The 15,032-nt window shown below is 40.7% G+C and overlaps 1 protein-coding gene across 4 annotated transcripts in view; it reads left to right on the plus strand.

Moving 5' to 3' along the window:
• PRDM11 (PR/SET domain 11) overlaps positions 1 to 15,032 on the plus strand; it is a 48,812-nt gene that overhangs the window by 22,608 nt on the left and 11,172 nt on the right. For 2 of the 4 annotated variants that reach the window (XM_074230517.1, XM_074230518.1), the window contains exons 6-7: positions 8,099 to 8,286; positions 12,303 to 12,944. In XM_074230517.1, the coding sequence (XP_074086618.1) occupies positions 8,099 to 8,286; positions 12,303 to 12,944 (830 nt within the window). Of the gene's footprint in view, positions 1 to 427; positions 4,766 to 8,098; positions 8,287 to 12,302; positions 12,945 to 15,032 lie in introns of those variants that run through there. The other 2 variants (XM_074230519.1, XM_074230520.1) reach the window with 2 other exon arrangements.

The following is a 15,032-nucleotide window of genomic DNA, read 5'->3' on the forward strand; positions in this document are numbered from 1 at the left end:
GACTAGTATTAAGATATTTTATGGTAGGGAAATTGGTGCCCAGAGAATGTCCAAAGTCCCATAGGTAGTTGGTAGCAAAGCTGGGAAGGTCATGGTCTTCTCATTGCTAGTTCAGTGTGCTGTCTTCAAAGCAGAAGAGAAGTGTGGTTCACCCTTGTTTCACCTCCCCACGTGTGCTGATAACCAAAGAGTATGATATCTCTCTACCTTTATTGTGCCTCCATTCAGTTGGAATGGCAGGAACACTATCTAATATGGGAAGGATAGAACGTGAGGGAAGAAGTTGGCTATCTTGTTGAGTTTAATCTGTAAGAACCACCACCTCCTGTCCCTGGTCAAAATAAGAAAGACCTGACAGTAGATACTGTGGGGCAGTCAATTTTTTCTCCTGGCTAATCCTATGTATTTCTGATTTCTCTCTCCCAAGATGATGAAGATGAGGAGACTCCTGGACCCTCACATCAGCCTCCTTTGACATCTCTGCATCGAGATCAAGAAGAAGCTGCCCACATGACCAGGCCAGCCCTCTTCCAATCTTTGTCCTCCTCTAACCAATCAGAGACAGTGGGAGCAAAGCCAGAGGACATGCCCCATCCATCATCCCAGGCACCCCCACAACCCCATTCCCAGAGCCCCCCACTCTCAGGCTTTGATCGACATCACTTCCACTCTCATGCTCAGGAGTCTGAACCTTTCCAACGGTTTTGCCAGGAGCTGGTGACTGTCCACCGGGGCATGGCAGACAGTATGCATACTATTGGCCAGGCTATGAAGGAACTGACTGGGTGGGTCAGCCAGATGTGCCAGACGCTGAGTGAGATCCGAGATGGAGTCCGGGCACTCCAGCGGGGACCCAGTCTGGCGGCTACCACAGACACACCACTCCAGCCTGAGCCCCACCAAGCAGAACCCAACCTGGAGCCAACCCCACCCGCACGGACTACTCGATCTCGGAAAAGAAAACACAATTTCTAACCAAAACAGACTGAACTGGAAAAGCATATAGAAATGGGTTAACCATCCCAGAGCAGGGGCCTTCATTGCAAAGAAAGGCTTCCTCGTCTCAATTCATAGTGTCTAGGGATATCATCAGGATAGTCCCAGCCTGACTCCTTAGACATGTAGGGCTGAGTCACCTCCCCCTCCTTTTCTCCTGCCAAAGTTGGAGGTCTATTAGGAACCAGTGGGTGTTCATTAGTTTCAGTGAATCTTTCCCTGAGGTCTTCATCCCATTGGATAGTCAACCTAAGTTGGATAGGTTTGTGTGGGAATTCTGACTTTCCCACTCATAAGAGATTGGAATGGTGACTGACTGTAGTCTAGGCAGGTGGCTCAGCTTTCATGATCATAGGCCCCTAGGCATGCTGATGAAAGATCAGTACAGTCAGGCAAACTATCCATGCCCTCTGCTTGATGATACCCCTGCCTGGGCTCCTAGATTCAACCCTGGCATACATGCTTTTGTATGAACCATTACATGAGTTTAGTTTTGTGTTTGCTTTTGGTGAGGCAGGGGTATCTGTGAAAGAGAACAGAATGAATTGGAAGAGAACCCCCCTGAAGAATAGCTCTGCCTGTTCACAGCCAACTCACTATACCTTACAAAGCTCACTCATAACATAATGTTTCATAGGACCCCCCCACCCAGAACACTCCCATGAGACTAGGAGGTGGTGATGAGATTTTGAGTCTCATTTTACAGGAGGGGAAGATGAGGCCCAGAGAGATTTTTAAGTGACTTGCTTAAGGTCAAGGAACCAATAAAAGATATATGTGGGTCTTCTGTCTTTCAGTCTTCCATTCTTTCCTTTCCACCAGCCAAGTGCTCAATCTATGATAACAAAAGTGAATGCATCCTCCTTTTTTAATGAGGAAGCCTGGCCTTTGTCCCAACCCTATTTCCTGTCCTGTGGTTATTTTTGACCCTGAACTCTTGACTTTGACACTGAGGAAGCAGACTTCCCATGGGTGGAATCTTTCTTCCCCTCTTCTGTCTTGGTGGGACAAAGATGAGGTTTGGATGGACCAGATGGGGGCTCACAAGAGAGCATCTGAAATGGGCATTCTCTCCCCTTCCTCCTGGTATTCCAATAGCATTGGGATCCCTTTTGGTGTTCTGGTTGTCTAGAGCTCTTTTGTAGATAAGAAAATATGTAAGAATAAAAATATGCACCTTGATAGCTTTCTTTAGTATCATTTTAGTGTTTGATGTATGGCATAAAAGCTACTTTCATGGTGTCAGGGAGGGAATTTGGCTTTAACGAATGTGGGGAGTTCAACCCAGTGAGCCTCACTGTGCTTTCTTTTTGGCTCCTGTCCCCAAGGCTAGTCTAAACGGTAGTCCCCTGAATCAGGACTGCCATCCATCCCACGTACGCCTGGAGAGTGGATCCCTCCCTGACTCATCATGGCAGATTAAACTCCATCCTTTTCAGGCCTGAAGTAGAGAAGGAGACAATGAGTGTCCCAAAGTCTTTCCTCAGCCTTCCATCTCCAATCTGATCTCTTAGAAAAGCATTTCATTGCTACCTGAGCTGAGAATTCCCTTATCCTATGGCAATGCTTCACCCCACCCTCATCCCCCCCAAAAAAAATTCCTTTGGAAGTATTTTTGTTAAAATGGCAATAAAAAGAAATATCTAACACTTCTAATATACCTAGCATTCAAGTTCTTTCTTTGGTGTGTACTCACTTTCTATCCTCTCCTACCCCTACCCCTACCATTCCTCTCCCAATTCATCATGGAGTGTCCTTGGGTCTTTGAGAAGCTAGTACAGATTGAAAAGAAGATGGTATGTAGAAGAGCCCTATCTGCTTTCTGGATACCTCCACTACCACTCTAATTAGGAAGTATCTTTGGAACACAGTCCCTTTCCATATCGTGCTTCCTGACATCCGATTCATCCTTCTAAGCCCATACTATTTCTTCATCGATGAAGATGTCTAACAGGAAACAAGTTTTTCCTGATCTGATTCCAAGGTCCTTTGTATTTCTCTCATGCACTTAGCATATTCTAATTTTTATTGTATTCATCTGCCCATACCTGATCCCCTTTAATAGATTGTAAGTTCCTTGAGGTTAAGAACTATGTCTAATTCTCTTTGTATCTTCCCCAGCACTATTAGCTATGCATCCCACAAAGTAGATACTTTAGAAATATATGAACGAATGATGGTACCCAGACTTTTTCTTGATGTTATTTAGGATACAGAAAAACATAAGATGAATGGATGAATGGATAGATGGATGGAGGGATGGATGGATGGATGGAGGGATGGTTGAAAAGTGAGCTTATTTTCCAATAGGTCATGTTGGGAATGTAAAACATAATAAAACGAATGAATGAGCCTAGCCCTGCACTAGGCCTTAATGGGAGTATAGAAAATAAGAAGATGAATGAATGAATGAAAACTGTATTTAGCTTTTCACTTCATCTTGTGGTAGATAAAGAAAAGCCCAAGATGCAGCTAAAACAGCTCCTGATGCCTTTAAGTAATCAAGATACACATGAAACAGTTGAAGTATTTTTAAAGGTCTTAATCAACCCACATTTATTAAGCACTTACTGTATACAATATCCCAAATGAAAAGGATGCAAATGTTAATACCAATACTTTTCATTTAAGTGAATGGGAAAGGCTAGAATGTATAAAAATATATGTCTTATTACTGAGCAGGAAAGAGATTTAGAATCCTTGATATGCTTGAAGGACCTTCAGTCAACTGCCTTAGGAGTTTTATTATGTCAGAAACATTCACTCCAACTACTGTTTACGTATGCCTTATAGCCAACTGAATCTACAGAAGTTTATTTTTCTTAAGGTGAATCTGAGGCATTTCTGGACTTGGCTGGGAAACCTGCTTTGTTTAGAGAAAAACCAACAGACAATGAGTTTCCTTGGAACTTTTCCATGTCAGAGTCAGCAGTGTTGAGGGGAAAACCTTGAGACATCTAGTCTAGGACTCTTTGGTATTTTATTGATTTGTCTAACTTCAAATGAAACAGAAATAGCTACTGAGGTTTCTACTATTGGCAGTCATCTGGATGATTTTTAAGGGTTTTTCCCTAGCCCCTTCTTCCCTTCCCTCATACATTCTGTTTTTCAGTGATGTAATATGACTTTCTTCAATATGGCTCATAATATAAAATGGCATAGAAGCTCCATCAATCCACCTGGGAAATAACTACTTGCCCAGAATAATCTGGAAAAATTGTTGCCTTTTTTGTGCTTTCACAGGGTGGGATAGGCACAGGACCCTGACTGAAGTCATTGGGGATTTGTTATCGGAATATTTGCCAAATTGGGGAGGGGGGGAGACCTGGACTATTAGGAGCACATCTAAACTCCTTCATGCCTTCACATTCACAATTTCTAAAAGAAACCACATTGTTAGAAATCACTTGTTCCATAGCAAAGAGTATGTTCTTGAGAGTCAGAGACCATACATTCAAATCCTGACTTTAGTTTCCCCTGAGTTATGTTGGCCAAGTCTCTTCCCTTCTCTAGAATTCTGAAAGGTGACTAATGAGGTGATTAGATGGCATCTGAGATCCTTTCATGCCCCAAATCTTTGACCAGATACCTGAGATTTTTTAAAGGTTCATTTAAGTTAGGAGAAGATGTCCAGTTATCTGGAATAGTGGGACCAAAAGTTTCAGATGATCTGAGTGGAATAAGACTTATTATGCATATATATGGGATTAATGTTCAGAGACTTAAAATACATCAAAAGACTTTTTAAAAGATATGAAATAATATCTACAAAGTACTTTCTAAACCTTAAATTAACATCTAATTATAAGATGTCCCAAAAAATCTTGGTTCCATTTTAAGTCATCATACCTTAAAACTGCACTAAATTTTTGTTATATTCCATACTAGCAATTAATTTGATTAAAATGATATGTCCATGGATGCTTTATGATATTATTATCATTACTTACTACTTTTAGAATCATGTATTATTATTATAACCCCATAGACACAGGTCATAGAAGCCCCTCCATGACCTATGGAGATGGTGTCATGAGTTGCTGTACAAAAAAAATTGCCTCAATCAATCAACAATCCTTTATTAAGATATGAATATGGTTGGGGTGGCTAGGTGGCGCAGTGGATAGAGCACCAGCCCTGGAGTCAGGAGTAATTGAGTACAAATCCAGCCTCAGACACTTAATAATTACCTAGCTGTGTGGCCTTGGGCAAGCCACTTAACCCCATTGCCTTGCAAAAAAAAAAAGCCTAAAAAGATATGAACATGAGTCAGACGCTGGTTTATAAATCATCTCCTTATGGTCAGCTCTAGAAATGAATCTTTCCACCTTTAGTGAGATGGGTCTTTGGACAATAGAAACACAAGACATCATATGGACATATTCAAAGTCTTACTCTCCATGGGGTAGGGAAGAGAAGGGAGGGACAGAGGGAATAAGCATTGATACAGTACAAACTATGGGTATGTACTGTGTCTGCTAGGAAGACTGGAATTCAAATTTGGTCTCCCTCAGATACTTACTATGACCCTGGGCAAGTCACTTAATCCTGTTTAAAGTGAACTCAAGAAGAAAATGGCAAACCACTCCAGTATCTTTGCCAAGAAAACTCCAAATGGGATCTCAAAGTCAAACACGACCAAAATGAATGAACAATAACAAAAGAGCCTATCAGACACTATGCTAAGCACTTTACAAATATTTCATTTGATCCTTTCAACCACTCTGAAAGGAAGATACTATTATTACCACAGTTTTACAGTTCAGGAAACTGAGGCAACAGAGGTAAAGACACTTGCCAGAGGTTTCTGGCACAACCTTCAGAGACCCAGGGTCACCTCTGCACCACACAAGAAGTGAGGCATCAAGGTAGATTACGAAGGAGGGTGAGGTACTGTAATGTTCCTGAATGGAAAATTCTTGTAGAATTCAAGGGCCGCACTTAGAATCCAATAGAGTCACAGAATCTGTGCCCTGAAAATCAGTTTTTTATCATCAATCTTTCCTGGCTCTTTTGGTTTTCCCTAGGACTTGTTTTTAGAAATAAGAACCCATTTCTTTCTTCCTCATTAAAGTTGATTGCAGGAAACAATTCTACTATTCAAATTTAGGAGCCAACTAATAAACTTTGGCTGTTGGATTGAATAGACAGAATTCTTGACAGCCTCCCATGTCTTATAGATCATAAGCTTTGAAACTGGAAGGGACCTTAACATTCTTCTGGTTCAATCCTTTCAAAATAAAGATTCAGGAATTAGGGCTAAGAGAAGGGAATTGACTTGTCCACAGTCATCCAAATAATTAGGGAAAGACTCCTGAATCCAAGATCTAGAGTGGAAAGGGATCTCAAAGGCCATATAGTACATACAACTCACTCATTTTACAAAGAAGGAAACTGAGACCCATAGAAGAGAAATGATTTGCTCAAGGATATCCTGTAAGTGATAGAGGCATGACTTGAACCCAGGATCTTTGACCACATTCTGTGTTTTTTCCACTGCATTATTGATTGCATCTTATCATCTGTCCCAAGACTATCTTTGTGAACTTGGCCAAGTCACTTAATTTCTCTGAGCCTCAAGTTTTTGATCTGTAAAAGAAAGGAGTTCTTATTGTTGAAATAGTATTTCATGCTTTTTGCAGGGCTCACCTAACCTCAGCCACTTAGGAGACGGAAGGGTCCTAGATCTAAAACTGAAAGGAAACTCATCTAACCAGAGATTCAGAGGAAGAATACAAATGCAGGGTACAGAAAATAAATCTCAGAGCCAGGATTTTAACTCAGACCATTTGACTCTAAGCTATTATTCTTGTCAGCATAGCATATTACAGTGGTCAAGGAGGCACTTTTTATTATCTCTCTGTCTTACAAATCCAGTGCAAACCAACAAGAATTAATCAAATACCTACTGTGAACCAGACCTGGGAATAAAGAAAATGAGTAAGACCAGAGCTTAGTCTTCAAGGTAGATAAAGATTCTGAAACAGATGAGGAAGAAATGCATTTCAGGCATAGAGGATAGGCTATGCTAATGTAGAAGAGTTAGGAGATGTGATATCCAGTATTCATTTGTCCAGGATGTGAAATGTATGAAGGGGTGCAATATGCAATTGCCTGGAAGGGTAGGTTAGAGCTTTAAAAGTCAAGCTGAGGGGCAGCTAGGTGATGCAGTGGATAGAGCACCCGCCCTGGAATCAGGAGTACCTGAGTTCAAATCCGACCTCAGACACTTCATAATTACCTAGCTGTGTGGCCTTGGGCAAGCCACTTAGCCCCATTGTCTTGCAAAAAAAAAAAAAAAAAAAAAACCTAAAAAAAAAAGTCAAGCTGAGCAATTTGTATTTTTCCTAAAGGCAGTAGGGAAACACTAAAGCTTCACGAGTGCAGGAATTACATGGTGAGGTAGCATTCAGAAGACTATGATGACAACTATGTGGAAGATGGACTAAAGGGGCAGAGACCAGAAACCAGAATTCCAATTATGAAGCCATTAAAATAGTTGAGGCAATAGGTGATGAAGGCTTAAACTAGAGGGTATCTTATAAGTGTTGTAAAGGGGATAGATATAAGAGCTATTGAGATAGAATTAATTGATCAGATTTGATAACTGATTAGATTTTGTTGGTGAAGTCAAGGGAGGAGTCAAAGAACCTAGATAATCTGAAGGATAATGATTCCCTCAATAGAAAAGGGGCATTTTTGGGGAGAGTGAGTTTCAGATGGAAGACAATGAGTTCTATTTTGAAACTATGGAGGATGAGTTGTCTATAAGAAAAATAATTGGAATTATACCCTTGGGATAAGGGGTTTGGAGTTTAGTAGGTTCTAGAATGAACCAGACAATCTATCCCAGTCCTTTCATTTTGCAGATGAGTATATTGAGATTCAGGGTAACCCTGAATTACCTAGAATTACCTAAGGTTAGTTAATCCTAACCCTAACTGACTTAAGGTCACATAGGCAGAACTCAAATTTGAACCAACGTCCTCCAGTTCCTATTCTGGTGTTCTTTCCATTTTGTCTCCATATGAATATCTCTCTATATAAGGATGTGTTAAGGACCTGATGCTTAAGCCTATGCTATTTTTTACCTGTCTCCCAGATATGTGATCATTTCACGAGAGGAAAGAGAGCAGAATCTGATGGCCTTCCAGCACAGTGAAAAGATATACTTTCGGGTGTGCCGTGATATCCGACCTGGGGAGCGGTTACGAGTCTGGTACAGTGAGGATTACATGAAACGTCTACACAGCATGTCCCAGGAAACAATACAGCGCAACCTGACCAGAGGTGAGCCTTTCCTCCCCCATGGACCCATGTCCCTGCCCCTTCTGTTATGGCATCTCAACCTTCCTTCCTGGTTGATGGAGTGTTACCTATTTGTGGACTCTAAACAAGATGCCCTAAGCTTCTTCACAGTTCTCTAACTCATTATCCTGCTCAGATTGCCACTGTCTTTGGGATGAAAGAAAAAGAAAAATTAATAAATTTCTCATGAAAAAATTTGTAGAAAGTAAGGGGGGAGATTTTAGGTTTTTTTTTAGTTGGATGTTTATAATGTCCTACCCTATATAAATATTTATTTCCTTACCTTGAATATCCAGAAGAACAAAGACCCTTACCAAATATTCCAGAACATTAGGCAGGGAGAAGTGGAGTTTCAGTGTCAGAGGAAGAGGCAAAGAATCTCATTAGGACCTATTTCTTCATCTCAAATTAAGGCCAAATTCCCACTACTCCCGTGCTTGATACTTTGCTGAACTATTGACTTCCTTTTGTTCTTTGGCCTTTGGACCACATGGTTGTCCAAAAGATAATGTTGCTGAAGCACCAGAAAACTTTTACAAATAAATGTTGGATGTTTAGAGGGAATAAAAACAATGAGTCCCTTTCCATTGGAACATAAAAATTTTACAAGAAGGAATAGTTTAAAATATTCTCATTACAACAACCTGAGTGGCATTTGAGCTTGCTGGTCAACCATGAAATCCATGTTTTTTCTTAGTATTACCTTCAAACTAATTTCATAGTCTTCTTAGTCCTCACTCATAAAATTTATCCAGTAGTCTCCAAGTCCATTTGATCCATCTGCAAACTATAAAGGATAAGGTCAAACTCACTAGATCATGAATCTATTCAGTATTGCACAGAAAAGTGGAGGAGATGGGAAGGAATAGAATTGGCCTATTGAAGTTATTTTTTTTTAAAGAAAAAATTGAAACTATCAACCATCATAGCTTTTAACATGTAGCCATGCCTCAGTGGGTAGTGAGCTCCCCATCACTGGAGGTCATTAAGGTGAGACTTCGTGCTCAGGTATAGGTTGAACTAGATAACCTCAAAGGTCCCTTTCAACTTTGAAATCTTGGAATTCTACTAAGCATGCAGCAGCTTCCTGACTTGGTAAAAGGTGTCTCATGACTCAGTGGACACTAAGCTCATTTCCTGAATGTTCTAGTTCTTGAGTTTGGGGATATTAGTCCTTGAAATTGGGGATATCTCTTGGAGAGAATTTCCTCAGTGTAAATTCAATCTGACTTTTGAAGAGACCTGAATATTGTCATAAACTTCTTTTGACTATCATTCATGCACCGGGGGCTACCCAATGAAGTGAAGAGGTCTCTGAAGGCAGCATGGGGCTGGAAGAAAAGGAAACAAGAAGTCTTGTCTGGGGCCATCAAAGTTTCAACTCTTGGTTTCAACTTTCTTGGATTCCCCCAGGAGTGTTTACAATAGGTTTTTGGTTTTGTTTTGTTTTTTCCTGATGTCTTCTCTCAAATGCCCTTCATTGTCAGAAGAGGCTGAGAGATATGAGGGGAAACCTTTTTTAGAGAAGTGAGCAATAGAGAAGAGAGCTTTGGTAAAAGAGGATCCCAAAATATACATGAAAAAAGGTGTGAAGACAAGTAGAGATGCACGAGATGATGTTCCTGACCAAGGGAAAGCAACAAGAGAGTGAAAGAGAACCGGAAGCTTTGGCCTGCAAAAGAATAGGCTGCCTCAGGTGGGAGTGAAGGCCCTGTCAATGGAGATCTTCATCAAAAGGACAGATAAAAACTCATGGAAGTTTTTAAGAGATGCAGAGGCATGTTGAAAGAAATGAATGAGCTTGGACACAAAGCCCAGAAGCACTGATATATTCAGCTTTTTGGATCAGATCATGTGTGTGTGTGTGTGTGTGTGTGTGTGTGTGTGTTGTATTTGTGCATTTGTCAAAGTCCTCCTTCTAGATGTTCCCACATTGGGATGCAAAGAATATAAGATAAGTGACTTGCCCACACAGAGAATCAGTGATTCTTTGAAATGTTGACCCTCATAGGTCTTCCCTTTCATGTCATTTAATAAATGATTATTGAATTAAGAATAATAAGAGAATATTGGATTAGGTTATTGTTAAAGTCCCTCCTACCTATAAATTTTAGGCTGTTTCACTTACTTGTATGTCTATCTTCAAAGATTAGCACAAGACTATCACATAGTAAGTGCTTAATAAATTATTCTATCCAACTCTATCATCTAGCTGTCCATTCACCCATCCACACATATATATACATATATATATGTGTATATATATATATATATATATATAATCTATCTACCCATCTGTCTATCCCTATAACTATCCATCTATCTTTATCCAACTGTCAATCTACCTATCATGTCTAACTGCCTATCTTATTATCTCTCCTCATTTATTTTTCTATCAATTATCTATTTATCTGTCTAACTCTATCATCTATCTGTTCATCTACCTACCCAAGCATATATAATCTGTCTACTCATCCATCTTGCTATCTTTTCTATACATACATTTATCAATGTACCTATCTACCCATCTGTCTATCCATATAGCTAGCCATCTATCTTTCTATACAACTGTTAATCTATATGTCATCTGTCTAATAACCTATCTTATCTATTCCCATTTATCTATCAATTATATTATCTATCTACCTATCTAACATCAGGTTTATAATGTAGCTTCAAATTGAGCTAATCACTGGTTAGGATGAACTAATAAGCATGCCCATTGTTATGGACATTATCTCATTTAAATCTCATGGACAGCCCCTATAGGTATTGATATCTGCATTTTGTAAAGGAGGAAATTGAAGCCTGGGAGAAGTCAACCAACTTCTCTATGATCCTAGAGATAGGAAGAGCAGGGTCAGGCTTCCTAACTCTAAACCTAATGACCTTTTCCCTACTACTGCCTCTCCTTAGACCCCCAAAGGGAGTCTTCAGTAACATAATAACTCTAATGTAACTTCTCTGTCTCTCTTTCTCTCTGACTCTCCCCTCCCCATGTATTGTCTATGTCTATGTATCTGTGTGTGTGTGTGTTTGTGTGTGTGTGTGTGTGTGTGTGTGTGTGTGTGTGTGTGTGTGTCCTGGGGATGGACTTTGTTGGGGCAAACACTAACAGTTCTGAGGATAAGGAAAAACCTCGCTTGTTCTTATATTGTCCAGTTTGATTTTGTTTTTTTTAAGTCAAGGAAAAAGATTCTTAGGTCTAGCCATGGAAAGGACCTTAGAGGACTTCTAGTTGACCTCATTTTACAAATGAGGAAATTGAGGCACAGAGGGCTTATGCGGTCAGGGTCACATGGATAGTAACTTGGGTAGGATTTGAACCTGGTCCTCTGACTTCAGAGAAGGGTCCAGAGGAAAGGTCTTATTGTAAAATAGGTTGTCCAGGGATAGGAAACAGGGAAGCCAGTGACTCATAGACTCAATTCCAACAATTATTCTTCCTGACACCTTTTACCAAGTTGAAGCTGTCCAACCCCACCCCCCTACCCCCATCCAGGTTGTTAGGAGTGAAAGTGGGAGAAGGGATGAAGGAGGAGACCTTGGAAACTGGAGTGGGGAGTGGGGAGTGACTTCACAGGCTTGGCTTTGCATCCTCTCCCCAATTTAGCTATATGAATCATCTTTCTCTAGGGTCCTGGGGTTCTCTAGGGAGTGGGGTGGGGAGCATAAATATTGTTCAAGTTTTTCCTTTTTCAATGAATGAATGGCTCCTGAAAACTTGGTTATTTAGACTTGGAAGGGAGCTTGGAGCTCATCTAAGTCTAAACCCCTCATTTTCCACAGTGAAGAAATTTAGGACTAGAGAAGTAAGTGATTGATTCAACCAAATTATAAAAGGAAATAATGTATCTTTGAAAACCTTAAGGTTTTGAGTAGGATCTGGAAGCCAGCACCAGCCATGGGTGGCTAGAGGATGGTTGTGTTAATCTAGCTGGGTGTTTCCAATTTGATCTTTTCTCCCCACCTCCTCACACCCTGGTTTTCCTTCCTAGGAGATAAAAAGCTGCAGCGAGAGAAGCCTGAAAAGGTCCTAGATCACCAGGAGGACCTTCGAGGCCCTCTTCAGCTCACGGTCTTGAGACATGGCAAAAGCGCCTTCAAACGTGGCTTTGATGAGGTGGATGCCCACCCTCCACCCAAGAAGAAGAAGATTGATCTCATCTTCAAGGATGTTTTGGAGGCCTCACTGGAGACAGCAAAGATTGAGGAGCCTCCTCTGGCCCCAGGCACCCACCTCGTCCTCAGGAAAGCTCCCAAGTACCACTCAGAAGATGCATATGATCAGTGTGGGATGGCTGTATCCCATGAACCCCAGGACCTCTCCAGGAACCAGGGGGAGAAGGAATGGAAGGCTCCCCAAGGGGCTTCCTATGGTCCCTCCAAAGACACAGGCTTGCTGGAGGATGAGGAAGAAGAACCTTCATCATTCAAGGCAGACAGCCCAGCCGAGGCCTCCCTTGCATCCGACCCTCATGAGCTCCCCACCACTTCCTTCTGCCCTAACTGTATCCGCCTAAAAAAGAAGATACGAGAGTTACAGGCAGAACTGGACATGCTCAAGTCCGGGAAGCTGCCCGAGCCCCCTCTGCTGCCACCCCAGGTACCGGAGCTCCCCGAGTTTTCAGATCCCACAGGTGAGTTGGCCTGGTTGAGATGATGGCTAGAGGGAGGAACACACAGTAGGCAGTGCAGAGGGTGACCAGAAGTGCCCCTGCCTGAGCCTTCCAAAGGGAGATGTGGTGTGTCTGGAACCAGGGTGGCCCTTGGGCAGAGGGCATCGATGGCCTCAGGGTGGGGAAGGTCCCATTGACCTGTGTTCTTCTCCACTGGATGGGCTATTCCAGAACTTTCCATTGTATCCCTGCCCCTTGTCAATAAAGCAAGTTTCACCACAGGAAGGGGGTGTGTGCTCTGTTCTTGACTGTTTTGTGATAGAACCCCATAGAGGGCATCCCTGAAACTGGTCTCAGAGTCCAGACAGTCTCTCCCATTTTCAGACTGTTTCTGGGGTTGGGATGGAAGATAAAGTTGGGAGGAGTACAGTGGTTTTCCAAGAGTAGAGAGACATGTTGTCTCCTGTGACCTAACTTTTATCAGTCTAGCCAATACCAAGTGCCAACCATGTGAAGGAGGAACTATAAACAAGGAGTAGTCCTTGCCTGGCTAGGTGGCAAAGTGGATAGACACCAGGCCCGCAGTCAAGAAATTCCAATCCTGAGTTCAAATCCTGTCTCAGACTATGTAATCCTGGGCAAATCACTTCACCTCAATTTGCCTCATCTTAAAATGGAGATAATAATAGCACCTATTTCTCAGGCTGCAAATGAGTAGTAAGACATACAACCCGGTCCTGTGGTTTCCAGTCCTTGGGAGATGAGAACTCCTTTAGAACATCAGCTACCCGATAGTAGCTATCCCCTTATCTATTGATTGGAAAAAATATCCCTGATCTCTGACACAAAGCTACATTGAATCTCTTGTTGATGTTTGTCAGTTTGACAAACTGGGAATGATGGGAGGTTAAATCTCTCATGATGAGGATAGATGAAAAATGTGTAACTCAAAACAGGGTAAAAGAAGATCATAAATGTCAAGATCAAGAGACTTAATTATATAAAATTAAAAGGGTTATGCATAATTAAAGTTACTGTTGATGAAATCAGAAAGATATTGAGTGGGTTATAAAAATACCTTTCAAATAGCTATTTCTGACAAAAGTTGAACTTTAAAGCTGAAAAGAAGCTGACAAAAATCTGTAAATAGAAAGAAATGTTTATTTTTAGTCACATCCACAAAGACATATGGATATATATGTAAATATATATATATATATACTTATATACACAAATATATTTATAATTGTATCTATATACAGAATAGCAATGCATAGATAATTGAGACATATTGATGTTGTCTGCAGAAGCTCTGTTTGGCATTTATGCACTTGGGAAGCCTTCTTCAAAACCCCAGAAATTGAGACACAGTCTTTTAATCTAGGAGGAGAGTCTAGAAATGCTACTCTTAAGAAAACTGTCTGACCCTTGCACTGAATTTCCCCCAACCTTCTACCATTTCTGCCATCTTTCCATCCAGGGCTAAAATAACCAGAAGGATAGACTGTCCTTGGGGTGGTAAGTTGCAGAGCCCCTGGTAGCTACATTTGGTTTCATGGACCTGCCTCTTCCTCTTGATCACTTTTATCTGTTGGGTATGAATGACCATGAAGCTGAGGAACCACATATAACCCATTGAGGTGCTGACTCACCTATGCAATGATGTAATCGGTCAGTCAGTTAGCAATTAGTTATTAAGTGTCTCTGTGAGCTATGTTTTAGGGATAAAAGTATGGAAATAAAGCAGTCCCTGCTCTCGGGAAGTTTACAATGTATATATATAAATATATATATATACACACATATATATTTGGGGAGACTATATATATATATGTATGTATGTATGTCTATATACACACACACATATATACAGTATATTTAAAATATTGGCTTTTGATCAGATCTGTGGTGTAATGAATATAGGCAGTTCCCAATTCAGAAGACTTCCACTATCAAAACAGATTGATATGTTTGTTGCATTTTACTAATATTAACTTATTATTTTTAATATTATAATATACAATTATATTATTATTAAAATGTAAGCATATTATTATTATATTATAATCATATACTATTACTTATAAAATGCAATTATATTATTATTAT

This window comes from Macrotis lagotis, chromosome 3, assembly GCF_037893015.1.
Source record: "Macrotis lagotis isolate mMagLag1 chromosome 3, bilby.v1.9.chrom.fasta, whole genome shotgun sequence".
NCBI classification, from domain to species: domain Eukaryota; kingdom Metazoa; phylum Chordata; class Mammalia; order Peramelemorphia; family Peramelidae; genus Macrotis; species Macrotis lagotis.